This window comes from Rhodotorula graminis (genome assembly GCF_001329695.1).
Source record: "Rhodotorula graminis WP1 unplaced genomic scaffold RHOBAscaffold_3, whole genome shotgun sequence".
In the NCBI taxonomy this organism is placed as follows: Eukaryota; Fungi; Basidiomycota; class Microbotryomycetes; order Sporidiobolales; family Sporidiobolaceae; genus Rhodotorula; species Rhodotorula graminis.
This window is the reverse complement of record NW_017264930.1, coordinates 695,692-713,363: the sequence shown is the minus strand read 5'-3', so window position 1 is coordinate 713,363 and position 17,672 is coordinate 695,692. Positions and strand designations below refer to the sequence as shown.

The 17,672-nt window shown below is 68.1% G+C and overlaps 6 protein-coding genes across 6 annotated transcripts; 3 read left to right on the top strand and 3 right to left on the bottom strand.

Annotated features, from left to right (window-relative positions):
• Positions 1-504: 504 nt before the first annotated feature.
• On the top strand, positions 505-2,100 carry RHOBADRAFT_66108 (uncharacterized protein). The gene is made up of 8 exons (XM_018418868.1): positions 505-542; positions 646-687; positions 813-840; positions 953-1,059; positions 1,152-1,224; positions 1,315-1,360; positions 1,461-1,579; positions 1,667-2,100. The coding sequence occupies exons 1-8, from the start codon at positions 538-540 to the stop codon at positions 2,033-2,035; spliced, it is 789 nt and encodes a 262-aa protein (XP_018272989.1). The 5' UTR covers positions 505-537; the 3' UTR covers positions 2,036-2,100.
• Positions 2,101-2,596: 496 nt separating this feature from the next.
• On the top strand, positions 2,597-5,939 carry RHOBADRAFT_51919 (uncharacterized protein; the record flags this gene model as incomplete). Its single annotated transcript, XM_018416085.1, has 3 exons — positions 2,597-3,955; positions 4,032-4,269; positions 4,336-5,939. The coding sequence occupies 3 exons, from the start codon at positions 2,597-2,599 to the stop codon at positions 5,832-5,834; spliced, it is 3,096 nt and encodes a 1,031-aa protein (XP_018272988.1). The 3' UTR covers positions 5,835-5,939.
• Positions 5,940-6,008: 69 nt separating this feature from the next.
• On the bottom strand, positions 6,009-13,625 carry RHOBADRAFT_51918 (uncharacterized protein; the record flags this gene model as incomplete). Its single annotated transcript, XM_018416084.1, has 25 exons — positions 6,009-6,750; positions 6,820-7,192; positions 7,261-7,614; positions 7,698-7,762; positions 7,833-7,911; positions 7,977-8,052; positions 8,116-8,162; positions 8,228-8,286; positions 8,350-8,458; positions 8,540-8,720; positions 8,790-8,947; positions 9,029-9,156; positions 9,282-9,305; positions 9,371-9,644; positions 9,717-9,769; positions 9,834-9,939; positions 10,006-10,048; positions 10,116-10,359; positions 10,434-10,833; positions 10,921-11,218; positions 11,339-11,426; positions 11,496-11,872; positions 11,946-12,118; positions 12,191-13,117; positions 13,257-13,625. The coding sequence occupies 25 exons, from the start codon at positions 13,623-13,625 to the stop codon at positions 6,074-6,076; spliced, it is 5,682 nt and encodes a 1,893-aa protein (XP_018272987.1). The 3' UTR covers positions 6,009-6,073.
• Positions 13,626-14,320: 695 nt separating this feature from the next.
• Positions 14,321-15,303, bottom strand: RHOBADRAFT_12389 (uncharacterized protein; the record flags this gene model as incomplete). The annotated part of the gene is made up of 3 exons (XM_018412092.1): positions 14,321-14,547; positions 14,617-14,811; positions 14,886-15,303. The coding sequence occupies 3 exons, from the start codon at positions 15,301-15,303 to the stop codon at positions 14,321-14,323; spliced, it is 840 nt and encodes a 279-aa protein (XP_018272986.1).
• A 117-nt stretch (positions 15,304-15,420) lies between these two features.
• Positions 15,421-16,123, top strand: RHOBADRAFT_66106 (uncharacterized protein). Its single transcript, XM_018418867.1, has 4 exons — positions 15,421-15,470; positions 15,586-15,735; positions 15,807-15,948; positions 16,016-16,123. The coding sequence occupies exons 1-4, from the start codon at positions 15,451-15,453 to the stop codon at positions 16,073-16,075; spliced, it is 372 nt and encodes a 123-aa protein (XP_018272985.1). The 5' UTR covers positions 15,421-15,450; the 3' UTR covers positions 16,076-16,123.
• A 33-nt stretch (positions 16,124-16,156) lies between these two features.
• Positions 16,157-17,462, bottom strand: RHOBADRAFT_51915 (uncharacterized protein; the record flags this gene model as incomplete). The annotated part of the gene is made up of 1 exon (XM_018416083.1): positions 16,157-17,462. One exon carries the CDS (start codon positions 17,460-17,462, stop codon positions 16,176-16,178), a length of 1,287 nt encoding a protein of 428 aa, XP_018272984.1. The 3' UTR covers positions 16,157-16,175.
• Positions 17,463-17,672: the final 210 nt, after the last annotated feature.

Sequence of the window (17,672 nt, the reverse complement as noted above, 5' to 3'; positions counted from 1 at the left end):
CCCGCTTCACTGCGGGGTGGGTCGGCGTCGCGGTCGGGGAGGACTCGCACGGAGTCGGAGCGACGGGAACAGACGAGGAGGAGCAACTTTTCGAGGCCAAGCCGACGACGTCCACGGACGGAGGATCATCAACACACACGCGCGCGCTGCCGTCACCAACACTCAGCACCCCTTTCTCTCCCCCTTTCCCCTTCCCCTCTCCCTTCCCTGCACTATTTTGTCGTGTGGCACGGGGCGAGGTTCGGGGCGCGGGAGCGAGCGAGGGACTCAGACTGGGTGAATGGGAGCTGATTCTACCCTCTCGAGGATTTTGTAACTAGCCACGGCGGTTCTTTCTCCCACTTGGCCACTTGTCCTGTGTCTCTCGAGAGCAGAGAGCTCGAGCTGTTTGTCACGGCGAGAGATCCTGTCGAGCGGCACCGCCTCTTGGACCTCGCTGTGCGAGCCGAATTCGGTCACGACGAACGCAATGCTCTCCCTCTCGCCTCTCGGCTCGCCAGTACAGCGCACCACCCGCACATCGACACCACGACCAGCATGAGGTGCGTCCACATGCCGCACGGCTTCTGCAGAGCCTCGCGCTGTCCCCCTTCCCCACTTCGACTTCATCAGCCCGCGCTCACGTCGATTCGATTTGTGCGACAGCGGCGGCACGAGCGAGTACCTGACTCAGTCGGCCATGATGAGGTGCGTCGGCTTCATCTCTGGCAAGGTCTCGGGGCACCCGGACGGGTCGACGAGCCGTCGACGCAGGGAGCTGACGACTTGCCTCGCCCGCCCGTCGTCGCCCTCCTCCCTCATCCGCCGTGCAGCTTCGGCCCGATCAACGCGATCCACCAGGTGCGTCGTCGGTCCCCTTCCTGTGCCCCTCGGTCCATGCGCTGACCTCTGCTCCCCCTCGCACCTCTCCCTCTCTTTCCTCGTCTCGTCGTCCGGCCACGCCCGCCTGCAGCACCTGTCGGGCCTGCACTGCTACGCCGACGACCGCACGTCCGTCGTAGCGGCGCACCACTTCTGCAGCTGCCAGAGCAAGGACGACGACGGCGTCGCTAAGCTGAGGTGCGTCGCGCCTCTTCCTCTCGCATCCCCTCCTCGTTGGCCACCTTGGCGAGCGTGGAGCTGATTGTTCTAGGCGGACGTCGGTAACGCAGGCAGTGCGTCATCTATGACAGCGACAAGCCCGATGCGCGCCTGATCGGGATCGAGTACGTCGCGTCCGAAGCGGTGCGTCCCCGCCCTCTCTCTCTCTCTCATCGGTCCCTTTAGCCGGGCTCGAGCGTACTGACCGTCTCGTCGTCCCTCCCGATCACGCAGCTCTTCAAGTCTCTGCCCGAGGAGGAGAAGAAGTACTGGCACTCGCGTGAGTCGCCTGTCGACGATCAACTCGCTCTCGACGCCGGAAAACGAGCAGCGCTCAGTCGACGTTGGCCTGGTCATTGACTCCCTGAACACGTCCGCAGACAAGTACGAGGTCGAGAGCGGGCAGCTCGTGTTGCGGAGCAAGAACTGGGTCCCGCTCGCGGCCGAGGACCTCGCTGAGCAGCCGACGATGCAGGAGCTTCAAACGACCTATGGCAAGGTGCGTCCCTTCTTCTCTCCTTCTCTCCTCTGTCGCTCGACGACCTCGCCCGACGAGCCAAGGCGCTCATGGTGCCGCAACTCGCAGACGATCCACACCTGGTCGGTCGACGAGCATCCCGACGTGCCGCTCGGTCCTCCTCGCCTCATGATGTCGTTCACGGCCGACGACCAGGTCGACCCGTCCGTCATCGCTGCGCGCGACGCCAACGAGGGCACGTCGCAGGCGCGCAAGCGGGACCTGCGCGCAGGCTACCTCGACCTCGGGTACGAGGTCGCGGCTGGTGCGGACGCGTGGGCGCAGGGCGGCAAGGGGCTCCGGTTCGAGCCGAGGGAGGTCGAGGTTGAGCAGCCGAAGGAGGGCAGGGCGACGGCGACGTGGAAGGGCCGGCAGAGCTTTGAGGAGGTGCTCGAGGGCAAGGGAGGGGATCCGGCGCCGGCGGCTGGGTGTCACTGAGGGGTCTCGTGGGCGCTTCTCTCGCCAGCACTCGACGAGCTGTACATAAGGGTCTTCACACGGCGAGCAGATGCGAGAGAGAGGGAGCGTCGCCCTGGCTGCTCACCGAGCGGTGCGAGCTGCAGGGCCAAGTCGAAGCAAGATCCTTCGTCGTGGCCTCTCTCTCCAGCTCGTTCGCCCGGGTAATGGGCCCTGAGAGCTCTTGAGCCATGTCAGAGACTCGGCAGCGCAAGCGTCGATGCGAACGAGTGAGCTGGCGAGCCCTGCGAGACGTAGCTCGCTCGCCGAGGCCAAGGGCGCGATTGCTCTCCGCCTCGCACCTCGCGCTCTCGACGCGGGCTTGTGGCAGCTGCCCAGTGGGCGTGTACACCTCTCTCGCCGTCGCCTCATCGCGCCCTCAATCCGCCACCTCCGACTCCCGCCTCGCCGCCCTCCCCACACGCCGCCGCCTCATCTACTTTCGTCGCTCTCGACCTCGGCGCGGCCAGGGCTTGCGCCGCCGCCAGCCAGTCGACCACCAGTTCCCCCAGTACCGCCCTCACCTCCCTCTCCGTCCACCCCATGACCTCCACGCCACGCCACCAGTTGCGCGAGCTCGGCTCGGACGATGTCGGTGTGGGGTCGAGCGCACTCGCCTCGCACGGCGCGTCGCGCGAGTTGGGCCACGAGCCGCAGCTTCGTACGACGCTGGGAGGGCGGCGCGCGATCGGACTGCAAGCCGGCGGCGAGGTCGGCGCGAGCACGTCGCGAGGGCGTGACCGGTCGCACGAGCTCGACTCGGCGCAGCTCTCGCTCGAGCGCACCACCGGCGGCGAGATGGCGGGTGTCTGGGACGAGTCGAGCGGGAGTGTGCCCACTGCGCCGTTCGGCGCCCCAGTCGTCCTCATCCAGCATCGCGGCGCCGTGTCCTCGCCGCAGGTCGCACTCGCCGAGGCGCCGTCGTCGACGCCCGTCTACAAACCGGCCTTTAACAAGACGGCCTATTCGGGCTCGGGCTCGAGCACGAGCGCGACGGCGTCGGCCAGTCGTGGCGCAGGCGACGCGCCGCATCGTCCCGTCGAGCGCATGTCGCGACTCTCGTCGTTCGCGCACCGCCTCTCGTCGCACTCGCGCGACACGTCGCCTTCCTCCTCCTCCCCGAGGCCCGCCGACGACTCGTTCCCTCGCCGCCCTCGGTTCCCGCGCCGCTTCTCGCGCTCCCTCACCTCGCTCCAGGCGTCCCTCCACGTGACGTGCGACGGCCCGCAAGACGCGCTCGAGCCCTCGCCGTCGGACGAGCCTGACGAGGGCAGCAAGCTCGCGAGGTGGCGCGCCAAGGGCAAGGCCAAGCTCGTCGCCGCGTTCAAGCCGCCGACGCTCGAGTCGCCGCCGACCTCGCCTCCTTCGGCGTCGTCGCCCTTTGCGACCTCGTCGCGCACGCCCGAGCTCGGCCGTGCCCCGTCCCGTTCGCGCTCGTACTCGGCGCCCCTTTTCCTGCCGCGAGCGCCAGCGGCGCCTCTCGAGCAGAGCCAGGTCGTCGCACCGGTCGCCGCCGATCCGCCTCCACTCGCAGGGCTCGCGAGCCCGGCGTCGCCCGGCCCCCTCTTTCCTCTCGGCGCCTCGTACATCGACGGGCGCGACTCGCCTGCGCTCGACGCCTTCGCCACCTGCCCGTCGTCCCCGATCGGCGACGCCGACCCTTTCTCTTCTTCGTCGCCGCCGAGCCTTGCCCGCGCCGCCGTGCGGCCTGCTCGGCGAGCCACCACGTTCGACAACCTCCCGCGCGAGGTGCAGCTCGGCGTCTTTGCGGCGCTCGTCGAGGCGTGCGAGGACGAGTGGCGGAGGGACGTGCGCGAGGGGAGGTGGGTCGGCAAGAAGGCGAGCGAGAGGTGGAGCGACGGGAGGGCGAGGGGCAAGCGCGAGGTCATCAAGCTCGGGCGGGTGCGTCGTGCCTTTCACTCCTTTCTGCGCGCTCTCGGGAGCGCGAGGACCTGACGAGTCTCGCCGACGGACGCAGGTTAGCCGGGCATGGCGCGCCCTCTCGCTCGACGGGCAGCTTTGGGCGACGGCCCCGGCGTCGAGCGTCCTCGGTGGCGACGTGTTCACGCAGGCGGGCGTTGCAGCGCTTCTCGAGTCGGCGGGCGACTTCTTGACGACGCTCGACGCCAAGGGCATGGGCGACACGCTCGGCAACCCGGCGCTCGAGCCTCTCCTGCAGGGCACGCCGACGAGGCTCGCCAAGATCGACCTCACCGGTGCGTCGCCGTTCTCTGCCTCTCTCAGCATCGACCGTCACTGACCCTCACTCATCTCGCCCGCAGGCTGCACCGCCGTCACCTCTTTCGCCCTCACGCGCCTCATCACCTTCTCGCCCGACCTCGTCGAGCTCGTCGTCCCAGGTCTGCCCTGCGTCACCGGCGAGCACCTGCGGGCGCTCGCGATGCACTGCCCTCGACTCGCCAAACTCGACGTCTCGCGCTGCCCCGACCTCACGGCGCACTGGCTCTTTAGCCTGCCGTACCCACCTCCGAGGTCGGCCGACTCGCGCGCGTCGTCGATCGAGCCGTCGATCGAGCTGTCGAAGCGGCGCGGGCTCAAGAGCCTCAAGGCGTCGGGCCTCGCCGGCATGGACCTCGTCGACGTCGGGCTCCTCCTTCACTGGCACCCGCACCTCGTCACGCTCGACCTGAGCTTCTCGGTCGGGCTCGACGACTCGGTCCTCGAGCGCCTCGTCGTCCGGCCGCAGCCGCCCGTCCTCGCACGACCTTCTCAAGTCGACGGCGGCGCGCGACTGGCCTACGTCCCGGCCCCGGTCACGAAGCAGTCGTACCCGGCCCTGCGCCACCTCAACTTGTCGGCGTGCAAGCGCATCTCGTCGGTCGGCCTGCACCACCTCGTCGGCGCGTGCCCCAACCTCGAGGTCCTCGAGCTGTCGCGCATTGGCGCCGGCCTGCGCACCGACGGCCTCGCACGCTTCCTCGCGTCGTGCACCAAGCTGCGCAAGCTCGACCTCGAAGACGCGACTGAGACGACCGACGAAGCGCTCCTCGCGCTCGTACCGTCGACCGTCGGCGGCGTCGTCACGAGCGGCGCGCCCAGCCTCACGCACCTCGTCATCGCCAACTGCCGCTCGTTCACCGACGGCGCCATCTCGGCCGTCGCGCTCGCGGGCGGCTGCACCGAGCTGAGGGTGCTCGAGGCCGACGGCACCGCCATCTCGGACCGCACCGCCAAGGCGTTCGTCCGCCTTGCCGCGCCTCGCGCCCTCGCCGCACAAGTCGCCGCTCTCGCCCGCCTCGGCGACCGCGACCCGCTCGTCGCGAGCAAGCACCCGGCGCTCCTGAGCGTCCTCGACGACCGCACGGCGGCGCGCCGCATGAGCCGAGACGTCGGCTGGGCCTCGATGCTCCGCCCTCGCAACGGGCAGCGCGGGCCCTGGACGAGCGCCGTCGAGTCGTACCACGACCGCGAGCCGCACGACATGCGCCGCGAGGGCGACCGCGACGAGTCGCTGCCGGAGCGCGACCGCAGGGCCAAGGGCGTCATCGACGAGTGCGACCCGGCCAGGGTCGTCGTGCGCTCGTTCTACTCGCACCTCGCCGTCGATGCCGCACGTGTCACACGCGATGCAGCCGTCGCGCTCGAGCGCGAGAAGGCGGCGGCGGCGAACTCGAGGGGCTCGTGCGCGGGCAGTGCGAGTGCTGCGGCGCCGGCGAGGGAGTCGCTTCTGCGCTCGAGGGCCCTGAGCGACTCGCACATCTTGCGACCGTCGAGGCTGCTCGACGACGAGGACGGAAGGGCGGCGTGCGTGATCTCATGAGCTTGCCTTTGTCTCTTTCTCTCCGTCGGATTCTCAGTCTGTCGCCTCTGTAGCTTTTGCCTCTCGTTCGCTCTCGCGTGCTGCACACCGTTCTGGGTCAAGCGTACACGTTGCACGAGAGAGAACACACAGAGAGAGAGAGGGAGAGGGAGAGAGAGAGAGAGAAAGACAAAGGGGTGTGGTACGGCAAGCGGGGAGTCGACGAGAGCGAGAGAAAGACGGGAAGGAGTGAGTGAGGATTACTCCGAGTCCGAGATGACGATGACCTCGCGCTTCTTCTTGTGCGGCGCGGGCGAGCCGGACGGCTCCTTCTTCGGGTTGGGCAGGTCGGCGGATGGTGGCGAGGGGCGCTTGAGCGGTACCGTCGACGGGAGGGCGGCGGCGGCGGCCTGCGGAGCGGACGTCGCAGCAGTAGCGGCTGCTGCGTGCGCAGCCGACGACGACGACAACGAGGGCGAGGCGACCGGCTTGCCGAACGAGAGCGCCGTCTGCTTGAGCTTGGGGGTGCCGCTCGAGCTCTTGTGCGACGTGTCGGACGCGCCGCCGCCCGAGTCGACCCGAACCATGCCCGTCGAGGACGACGACTTGACGTTGCTCGTGCTGGCGGCGAGAGACGGACGCGAGGCGTGCGAGTCGAGCGAGGATGCGGCGGTCGCGGAAGAGGCGGGCTTGACCGGGTTGGCGACCGTCGTCGGAGCGTGGCGGGCGCCCTTGCCGGACGCAGAGCTCGAGGCCGTCGTGCCGCGAGCGACAGGCTTGTCCTTCGACGTTGAGGTAGGCGCAGGGGCCTTGCGGACCGACACGGGCTTGACGACGTGCGCGGAATTGGCGACGGCGGCGTTGTCGACGAGCGCCTTCTGCTTGAGCGCGAGTGCGTGCTTGTCGAGGTGCTTGATGGCGTCGAGAACGAGGCGTGCTGGACCGGGAGCAACGTCAGTTTGCGCCCGAGGAGAGGAGGCAGAAATGAGCGGACAGAGGTGCTCACTCTGTTCCTTGACCGTCTCAACGTGCTGCGCCCGCTCGAGGACGCCTTGAGCCTCGACACAGCCGATCTGGATGGCCTGCTGCAGGAGCGAGACGACCTTTTGCTTGCGCGTCGAGGCCCGAGCGTCGTCGGCATGCTTCGTCTTCTGCTTCTTCTTGCTCGGCCCTGACGGCTTCTGCTTGCCGTCGTCGCCGACCTGGACGAGCTTGTCGTCGGCGTCGAGGCGGCCGGTCCAGTCGTCGTCCGAGTCGAGCTCGTCGCGGTGGCGGTAGTCGTCGCCCGAGCTGAGGTCGAGGTCGGTCGCGGTCGAGTGCGGCGAGGTGCCGCGCGTCTTGCCCTTGTTGTGGTACGCGACGTCGAGCTTGTAGTTGACCTGCAGGGGGCGATAGAGGTGAGCAACGGCGTCGAGACGAGGACGACGAAAGGGGGACGGGGACGCACCTCGGCGCGCTTGCGCTTGCCCCGACCGGCCGCCGCCGCCTGCGCCGCCTTGTTGGCCTTCTCGGCCTGCTGCTGCTGGTCGACGACCTTGCTCCAGAAGTCGTGCAGGTCCTGCTGGACGCCCTCGACGGCCGTCGGGACGGCGTCATCGACAGCGACGGGCAGGGCGGCCGGATCGTCGTCGCCGTCCTTCTGACGGGTCCACATCTGGGCGTGAGCGAAGGTGGCGGCCGAGTCGGACTCCTTTGCGGCCGGGTCGGCCGTTTTGGCGATGAGCTCGTCGATGTCGGCGTCGCTATACCGAATCGCAGACGCCTCGGCCGCCTGATCGTCGAACACGGCCTTGGCGCCGAACTGCGAGACGGGAAGAGAGAGAGAGGGCGGGAGACGAGGTCAGAACGGAGAGAAAGTCTTGTAAGAGAGGACCGACGACGCACCTGGAGCATGCCCTCGACGTCGTCCGACTCGTCCTGAGCGTCGATGCGTTGGATGATCAAGTGCTCTGCGAGGTCATGGCGACGGTCAGTCGTCGGCGCAGCGGCAAAGAGAAGAGAGAGAGAGAGGGGACGCACCGAGTCCACGCTTCTTCGAGCCGGCGACGAGGATCTTCTCCTCGCACGTGCCCTTGACGACCAACTTGAAGACACGCACCTGCACGAGAGAGATGGGTCAGAGACGCAGTGAGAGGGGCTAAACAGAGAGGCGAGGCGACGCACAGGCTTGGTCTGGCCGATGCGGTGCGCGCGCGAGATGGCCTGCAGGTCCTGCTGCGGGTTAAAGTCCTGGTCGTAGCTGCGGCGTAAGAGGATGTCAGGTCGCGTACAGGTCCACGAGAGGCGAGAGAGGTGGGCGCACATGATGACAGCGTCGGCCGAGGTGATGTTGAGCCCGACACCGCCGGCCTGTGCAACTTGAGAAGGTCAGTCTCGTTCTCGATGGTTGCGACGAGGGCTGGATGGTGGCTCACCCTCGTGCTGAGCAGGTACGCGAAGTACTTCGAGCCCGGCGCGTTGAACTTGTCGACGTCTGCGAGGCGAGGTCGCTCAGTAAGGTGGGAGGAAGAGAGCCGAAGTGGACGAGCGGACGCACCTCGTTGCCGGTCGAGCTGCGGCGTGTCGCCATCGAGACGCAGGAAGTCGACGTCGAGGCCCGACAGGAAGCGCTCGATGATGTTGAGCGTGATCTTGAACTGGGAGAACTGCGGGCGCATGTCGACGAGGTCAGAGCGGTCACGCGAGGGAGGAGGAGGAGGAGGAGGAGGAGGAGGAGGGGGACGCACGATGAGGACGCGGTGGCCAGCCGCCTTGAGCCTCGGGAGCATGCGCGCGAGAAGTACGAGCTTGGCCGACGCCTCGGTCAAGTTGCGGTGCGCGTCGCGAGCCGAGGCGACGAGCGGCTCCATGTCGGCGTCGACGAGGTACGGGTGGCACAGCGACTTGCGGAGCTCCATGAGGATGTTGCTGTGCGCGCACAGAGTGGCTCAGAGTCTCGTCGCGTCGAGAGGTAGGGAGGAATCTGGCTCGACGCACCTGAACGTGCCCGTCTTCTTCTTGCCCTTGGTCGCCTGCTCGCGCGACGAGCCCGACGTCTGGACGATCGTGCGGATGGCGGCGGCGTTGCGCTCGAGGATGTTGCGGTACAGGCCACGCTGCAGGACCGTCATGGTGACAGGGACGACGACCTCGATCTGCAGGGAGAGAGAGCGTCAGGCCGAGTCGACGAGGTGGACGAGGACGGATGGACGGACGAGAGGAGGCAGATCGAGCACCGTCTCCTTGGTGCGGCGCAACAGGTACGGGCGAAGCATGCCGCGAATGTTCTCGACACGCTCGGGCGTGAGCTCCTCGTACTCCTTGACGAGCTTTTCGACGCGACCATCTCGGTACTCGTCCGGGTCTGCGACACAGACAAGTCAGGTCCTGCACGCTGACAAGCGCACTCAGAGAGAGAGAGAGAGAGAGAGAGAGAGAGAGAGAGAGAGAGAGAGAGAGAGAGAGAGAGAGAGAGAGAGAGAGACGCACTGATGAAGCGGAGCAGGTTGAAGACTGCGAACGAGGAAAGGCGAGTCAGTTGTCGGCTGAGACGAGGTGAGGGAAACGAGGGGACGCACGCTCGTGGATGTTGTTGTTGAGGGGCGTGCCGGTCAGGATGATGCGCTGTGCGACACGCAACGAGGCGATGGCGCCGTACAGGAGGCTCTCGGGCCCACTCTTGAGGCGCTGACCCTCGTCGACGACGAGGCAGTCCCACCGGTCGACCTGGCGGAAGACGCGCGCGTTGTTGGCGAACGCCTCGTACGTCGCGAGGACGACCTGCGTCTTGAGCGCGCCGTTCGAGTCGAATAGCTCGTAGTCCTCGACGATCTTGCGCGAGTTGGCGTCGCCCTGCGAGCGAGTCGGGGAGGGAGGGTCAGTGCGGGTGCGGGGCGTCCCCGACAGACGAGGGCGAGGACGCACGTTGTAGGGCACGACGCGCATGCTCGGCGCCCACTGCGAGAACTCGCGCATCCCTGCAGGCGAGTGGCAGCGTCAGATTGGGCAGAAAGTGGGAGAGGGAGCGAGAGGTGGACGCACAGTTGCCGATGAGCGAGTTGGGCACGAGGATGAGGAACGGCCGAGCGCCCTCCTTCTTGTTGAGGTACGTGAGGAAGGTGATGACCTGGCACGTCTTGCCGAGACCCTGCGTGACGAGGAGCGAGCGTCAGTACAGGCCGAGGTCGGCGAGAAGAAGTCGGCGGGGACGGACCATCTCGTCGGCGAGGATGCATCCTTTGCGCAGCCACCAGCGACTGCAAGAAGGAGCTCGAGGTCAGGGTACGTCGTCGACCGAGGGAAAAGAGGCAGGCTGGGACGCACTTGCGCAGATAGTTGACGCCGGCGAGCTGAAAGTCGTGCAGGCGGTGGCCCTCGATGTAGTCGGGCTGCTCGTCGATCTCGACGAAGCGCGCCGGGTCTCGAGGCGCGTCGAGCTGGTCCATCTGCTTGACGCTGAGCGAGGGCACGCTCATCTGCGGGCGGCTCGCGACGAGGAAGGCCTCGTAGGCCGAGACGTAGTCGTCGTAGCCGGCCTCGTCCGACTGTGGCGGCTCCTCGACCGTCGCTGCAGGATGACGGCGAGTCAATGAGACGCACGAGTGGCAGAGAGGGGCAGAGAGGGGTAAAGAGGCGACGCACATGAGCTGTAGGCGAGGTCGCCCCACTTGAAGTAGCACTGCGACACGAGCTTGATGCTCTCGCCCGGGTCCTCGGGCAGGCGCTTCTTGAAGCTGGCGAACGGCGTGTCCACGCCCGTCTTGGGGTGCTTGTACCACACGTCGAGGACCCGGTCGACCGTGCGCCACGCCTCGGGGATGCGCTCGAGCGCGTTCGGGTCGGGCAGCGGCGCCTCGCCGGCGTCCTCCTGGTCGTCGGTCGGGTCGGCGTCCTCCGGGTCGTCGTCCTTGGCCGTCTCGAACTTGACGAGCGACCCACGCGCGAGGAAGCCGCCGAGCTTGCCCGGGTAGTTGGCGGCGATGAAGGCGTGCGGGACCCACTCGAGGCGGCGGTAGCTCATGTCCTGCCACTTGACGAGGTACTGCAACAGGTCGGAGAAGGGGTCAGTGTCCGTGTGCGAGGCGGCAATGCTCGACGCTGAGAAGGAGGAGAAGAGGGTCGAGCGCACCTTGACGTTGGCCCACAAGTCCTTGATCGACGGGAGCACGACCACCTTCTGCGTCTTGTCGTCGATGCGGGTCTCGCCGGCGACCGGCGCGACCGCCTCGTCGTCCGGCTCGACATCGTCGCCGTCGCCCTCGGGGAGCGGGTCCGCCTCGGCCCACGCGAGGATGACGTTGAGCGGCGCGTTCCAGTTGTAGCACTGGTGGCAGACGTCGTACTCGTTGTAGCTGCGGACGTGCTGCGCGAACGACCAGTCGGGCTCGTCGTTCTCGAGGCAGCCGTAGTGCGCGACGCGTTTGCACCTGCGGGTCCGGGCGCGAGACGAGTCAGTGCGAGGGTCGCTCGAGCCGGCGACGCAGGTGACGACGAGCTCAAGCTCGGCGAGGAGGGAGGAGGAGAGGGAGAGCGAGCGGAGGACGCACTTGGTGCACCGAAACATGACGCCGGGCTTGAGCGCCTTCTCGACCTCGTCGACGCCGTCGAGCTGCGCCGAAAACTCCTCCTTCTCGCCTGTGTCTCAAAGAGTCGAGTCAGGAACGTCGCCTCGGACGAGAGAAAGACGGTCGATGGCCGACTCACGCGCCGTGACCCTCCTCCCACTCAGGGCGCACACGAAGCACTTTCTCCCGCCGGCCTTCTTGCACATCGGGCATTTGGCGATGGTGAGCACGCGGCTCGTGTTGAACTCGCGCTTGGCGCGGACGGGCGCGGCGAGCGGCTTGGCCGTCGGCGCCCTGAGGGCCGCCGGCGTGGCGGACCCGGTGTGGGCTGCATCGGCGACGACGGCGAGGTTGTCGCCATCGGGCGTCTCGGCGGCAGGGTCGGCGGCGACTTTGGCGACAGGAGGAGCTGGAGGCGGAGGCGGAGCGTGCTTGGCGAGGTGGTCGGCGTTGAGCTTGTCGACGAGGTCGCGCTTCTGCAGCGGCGGCAGGCACAGGAAGTGGTACGACTGGCAGCTGCAGGGACAGAGAGGATCAGTACACGTCTTTGTTCACGGGAGGAGGAGATCGACAAGAGGAGAGGACGCACCACACGCCGCACTCGACCCACGAGCCTAACTTCTCGGCGCGCGCCTCCTGGTCGTCCGTGTCGTCGTCGAACTCGTCGCGCTTGCGCCTGCGACCGCCCTTGCGGTTCTTGCGGCGATTCTCGATGCGCTGCAGGAGGACCGAGGCCGGCTCGTGGCCGCACTTGCCGCAGATCTGCGAGGGGCGAGGGTGGGTCAGTTCGTCAAGGCGGGACGGCGCCGCTCGACGAACGAGAAGGGGACGGACCTGGCGATGGTCGTCTTGTGGACGGTCCTCCTCCGCCTCGCCCGCCTCGGCCCCGCCGTCCTCGACGAACACGTCGTCGTCGTCCTCCGAGTCCTCGACCGCCTGCTGCGCCGTCTTCCTCGGCCTCGCAAAAATGCCCAGCTCATCGCTCGACTCGCCCTTGCCGTCCTCCTGCTCGTCCTCTTCGGGCGAGCGTGTGCCCGTGCCCGACCGCGAGCCCGTGAGCGTCGCCGAGGCCCTCGTGATGCGCGCCGACGTCCTGGTCGCACGAGGCGCCTCGGACCGCGACGACGCGCTCTCGTCGCCGCCGCTGTCGCCGTCCGACGACGACGCGTCGCCCGAGCCGTCGTTGCCGAAGTAGCGCTTGGCCGTGCGGGCCGTGCGACGGGTCGAGCGGCGCCCAGCCTGCTGGATGGGCTTCTTGGCCGCCTTGGTCGTGCGGCGCGACGATGCGCGCGTCGAGCGGCGTGGGCCGTAGTCGTCGACGTCCGAGTCGGCCGAGCGGGCGGCATCGTCCGACGACGAGGACGAGCCCGAGGGCGCCGAGACGTCCTCGTCGTCCGGGTCGTCCGGGTCGTCGCTGCTCGTCGCCGCCTCCTTCTCCTGCTCCTTGTTGCCCTCGCCGCCCGAGCTGCTCGACGCGTCGCGCATCTCGACGTCGTCGTCGTCATCATCGTCGTCGCCCTGCTGGACGGCCCGCCCCTTGCCCTTGTCGAGCTTCTTCTTGGGCGGGCTCGGCGCGGTCGGCTTGGGCTTGCGTTTCGGCTTGACGACGATCTCGAGCTCGTCGTCGCTCGAGTCGTCATCGTCGAGGGCGGCGGCGGTGGCGGGCTCGCGCGAGCGGGTACGGGTAGGGGCAGGCGAGTGCGCAGCGTCGAACGCCTCGAGGAGCGCGGGAACGAGACGCTTGAGGTCGGTGCGAGAGCGCTGCGGGTAAGGGGGCAGTCAGTTTGCCGCTTCAACCGAGCTCTGCCGGTACTCGCTGCTGGACGGGCCCCGCAGCGGTCCTCGCACCGGCCGCATCGTCGACGAGGAGAGGGGGAGAGGGAGGGAGCTGGGGACGCACCTGCACCTTCTTGCCGTCCTCCGTCTTGCACATGTACAGTCTCCCGAGGCCCTCGGTCTCCTGGACGCGCAAGATCTCGCTCACGCCCCTCGCCTTGACGGGCGACGGCGGCGGAGCCGAGCGGTTCGAGGCCGAGCCCTCGCGCGCGCGAGGCGGCACGGACGCGCCCTTGACGTGCTTGTGGGTCTGCTGGAACGACGTGAAGACCTCGGGCGCGAGCGGGACGCCTTGACGAGGCGGGCGGCCCTTGTCCGATGAGGCGGCGGCGGAGACGGCTCGAGGCTGCTGAGACGGCTTGGAGCTGCCGCTCGCGGTGCTCCGAGGCCTGCTGTCGGCCTGCTTGGGCGGTGGCGAGACGGACCGCGCCATCAGGGCCGGCGTGTGTCGAGAAGTTGAGGAGGAGCAACGCGACCCGACGCGCGAGCAACTTAAAACGAATCGCGGTCGCTCTCGCTCTCTCGAACAATAACGGCGAGGCACTGCAAGGCTGATGACAGAGGCTTTGCAGGGCTACACAGAGACGACGCTGCGGCAAGGGAAGGAGACGCTCTCGCAGGCAAGGAGAGCTTTCCTCTCGCTGCTCTCGACAGCGCAAAGCCGCCGCCCGACAGAGCGGGAAAGTTCGAGCGGAAGCAGAAAACAGACCTCAAGACGCACAGTAGCACAGGTGCCGCACGCGCGCGGCGATGCGACCGTCGCCGCCGCGCTGCACGAGCGCACGAGCCGACGCCGCCTCGGCTCGAGCCCGACGAGTCGAGAACGCGCCCGCCGTGATGGCGACGGCGTGGAGGACGGAAGGCGAGAGCGACGGTCGAAGGTGCGAGAAGAGCTGAAGGGAGGGTGCGCGATGATGAGCGCGCCCCGAGCGAAGAGAGAGAGAGACGAAGAGGAAGGGCAGGCTCACGCAGAGACGGCCGACCGAGCGACGCGCGACAGACTATTTCACAACCGCTCGGGCGACGATAGTGGAGGAGAGGAACGAGGAGGGAGGACAACAAAGGGGAAGGAGGGAGAGGAGGGAGGGAGAGAGGATGGCGGGACGCACCCGAGCGAGCTCGGCGGGCTCAACGGCGGATGTACTGCTTGCGGCTGCGCTGCGGGCCGTAGCCCTTCTCGCCGGCGACGGCCTTGTGCCCGGCGTCATCGGCGTTGGCGCGCTCGTACGGGACCGTGCCCGTCTTCTGGGCGTGCTTGGCCTCGAGCGTCTGCGCCTTGCGGGCACCGATCGCAACCGCCTGGACGCCCGACGTGGCCTTCTTGATCGTCACGGGGCGCGTGCCGACGTACTTGCCTGTGGCGGAAGTCAGGAGTGAGTACGTCGCGCGAGAGGGAGGAGGAGGAGGGAGGAAGGGGGGCGCACCGTTCATCTCCTTCCACGCCTTGAGAAAGTCCTCTGGGTCGCTGTACGAGACAAAGCCGAAGCCCTTGCCCTTGTTGGTGTACTTGTCGCGGATGACCTTGCTCTTGACGAACGAGGGCCACTTGCCGAACGCCTGCTGGAACAAGTCGTCGCTGATGGCCGGGTCGAGGTCGCCGATGAAGAGCCGGAAGTGCTCTGCGCGAGAAGCGCACACGAGCAGCATCAGTGACATGCTCGAGGACAGGACAGAGAGACGCAGAGGGACGCACTCGGGTCCCACTCGAGGAGGCTCTGGTCCTCCCACACCTCTCCGCCGCCCTTGCGGAGCACGGTGGTCCTGGCCTTGCCCTTGTTGCCGACGGTCGCGACGGCTCGGCCTGCAGGCGAAGTTGCTGCGTCGGGCGTGTCTGCAGGCGGGTGCGGCGAGTCAGTCTCTGTGGAAGGACGAGGACGAGGAGGGAGAGGGAGAGACGGACAGATGGACGACTGCTGGGCAAAGCTCGGGTCGTAGCCGGCCTGCTGCGGGTAGGCTGCCGCAGGCTGGGCCGGGTAGGCGCTAGTGCTGGCTGCTGCTGCGCCCGGGTAGGCCTGCGGGTAGGCGGCGGCGTACGAGGCGGCGTCGGCGGGAGGAGGGGGGGCAGCCGGGTAGGTGGGCTTGGGCCGCTTGGCGTACGGGTTCGAGGACATGCTGGGCGAGGTGCTCGAGCAGCAGGACTGGCTCGGAGTGGTCGGTGCGAGGTGGGACGGGGCAGAGAGGCGACGAGGACGAGAGGGAGAGCTGGCTCCGGTCCTCGCTCCTCCTCTACTCGCTCTGCTAGCCGTAGGACAGTCACGATGAGCGCACCGTACAAGCAGTGCGTCCCACCCATCCTCTCTCGCACACCGCGCGGCCGCCCTGCGCTCCCCCTCCTCGTCCCCTCCTCCTCCCTCGTCTCCCCGCGTTGACCACCGCGCCTACTCGCTCCGCAGGGACCTGCCGCCACAGGGTGGCTTCCCCGCCATCAAGTACAAACGCAACCTCCCGACCAAGGGCCCCGGCGGTGCCCTCATCTTTGGCGTCGTCGGCGCCATCTGCACTTTCGGCTTCTGGCGCGTCGGCCAGGGCAACCTCGAGAAGCGGTGCGTCCACCGACTCGCCCGTGTTCTCTCTATCCCTCTCGAACAGCCCTGACGCCTTTGCACCCGAGCAGTGAGCTGCAGCGCGAGAGGGCGTGGGCCCGCATCCACCTCGTCCCGGCTCTCCTCGCCGAGAACGACCGCGACATCTACCGGAGGGAGCAGGCCGCCCTCGTTCGCGAGAAGGAGATCATGAAGGATGTCAAGGGCTGGGAGGTGCGTCCCTCGTCGCCTGTCTCTCTCGTCTCTCCCTCGCCGCTTACCCTCCTCTTCGCTCTCGCAGGTCGGCGCAAAGGCGTACCACTCGAAGCGGTACACGCCCGCATCCATCGTTGTCATCTAGCCTCGTTCCTCTTCTCTCTCTGCAACACTCGGTCGTCTTCTCTGTTCACCTCTCGGCCGCCAGTCGTGCTCGCGCTCGAGAGAGAGAGAAACGCTCGGATCTATTGCTCGTGCACTCTCAGGACGTCGTCTAGCAACGGCTCTATGACGCACGACAACCCGAGCGTGTCGTCGTGCCCTGCGTCCTCGATCTCGTGCCACCGACTCGGGTCGACCATCTCGAGCCGGTCGACGAGCAGCGCGCGAAGGTACCGTCGCCCCTTCTCCGGCACGAGCGCGTCGTCCTCGCCGCACCATGCGCTCAGCTCGACCTCGCGCCCCTCGGCCCTGAGCAGGTCCCGCAGGCCCTCAAACGCTCGCTCGTACAGCTGGCCCTCGTCAACCGCTGCTCCTGCTCCTCCTCCCGCCGCCTCGCTCTCGCCCGGGCAAACCCACCTCGCGCCGCCCTGCCGCAGGCACAGCATGGCCTCCTGGCCCATCGCGTCGAGCCCTTCCTCGATGGCCACCTGCATGCCGCGCGCGAACAGGCCGGGCGGGAGGTAGTAGCCGCCGTACAGGCGCTTGTGCGGCGGGCGCTGAGCGTTGAGGCGGCGGAAGCGGGCGAGCTGCTTGGGCGGCGGGAGGAGCTCGGGATCATCTTCTGCTGCTGCAGTCGACGCCGCTGCTGCTGTCGGCCGAGCTGGTGCCGCCGACGACGACCACGGGCCCATCGAGGCCCACCCGCCCCAGTCGCGCACGGCGGCGCTGCTCCAGCCCATGCCGCGCTCAAGCGGGCCCGCGAGACGCTGCACGGCGCCGGCGACCGTGCCGAGCTGGCCGACGAGCGGCGCCGGGATCCACCTCGCCGCCGAGAGCGCGACCGAGCCCGACAGCCACGGCGGGACGTACGGCGACGACAGGTGCCAGCTGCGCACGCTCAGGTCCTTGGGGAGGTGGCGGAGCGTGTACAGGGCGTACAGGATGCCGTTCGAGTGGCTCAGGAGCGAGAAGGTCGAGACGTGCTCGGCGGCGAGGACGGCGACGAGCGCGTCGAGCGACGCCGGGACGCGGTACGGCAGCGGGACGGGCGTCGACTTGCCGGCCGACGGTCGGTCGAGCGTGACGAGGCGCACGCCGCGCGACGCAAAGATGCCGTCGAGGAGCGTGGCCGCGAGGCGGTGGCCGCCCATGCCGTTGAGCCACACGACGACGGGCGCGGTCGGATTCGAGGTGCTGCCGGCGACGGCGTACGAGACGATTTGCGGCTCGAGCGTGCCTGCTGGAGCGTACGACGGGGTGTAGGTCGTCTGGCGGTGGAACTGCTCGCGGTGGAGGTAGGCGTGCGGGTCGAGGTAGGCCGGCGGGAGCGCCGACTGCTCGGTGCGCGCTGCGGTCGGGGTGTTGTCCATGCTCGGAGAGGCTGACTCGTGCGCTCAGTCGGGCGTGCTGGTGAGAGGGCGGTACTCGACGTGGAAGTGGGGGTGCCCGACGCGGCGCTGATGACGAGAAGGGGTCAGTACGCGCTTGACTGGGCGACTGCGCAGTGGAGGGGACGCACAGAGTCGAGAACGAGGGCTGGCTCGGCTGTCGGTACGACTGGACGAGGACGAGAAGAGCGA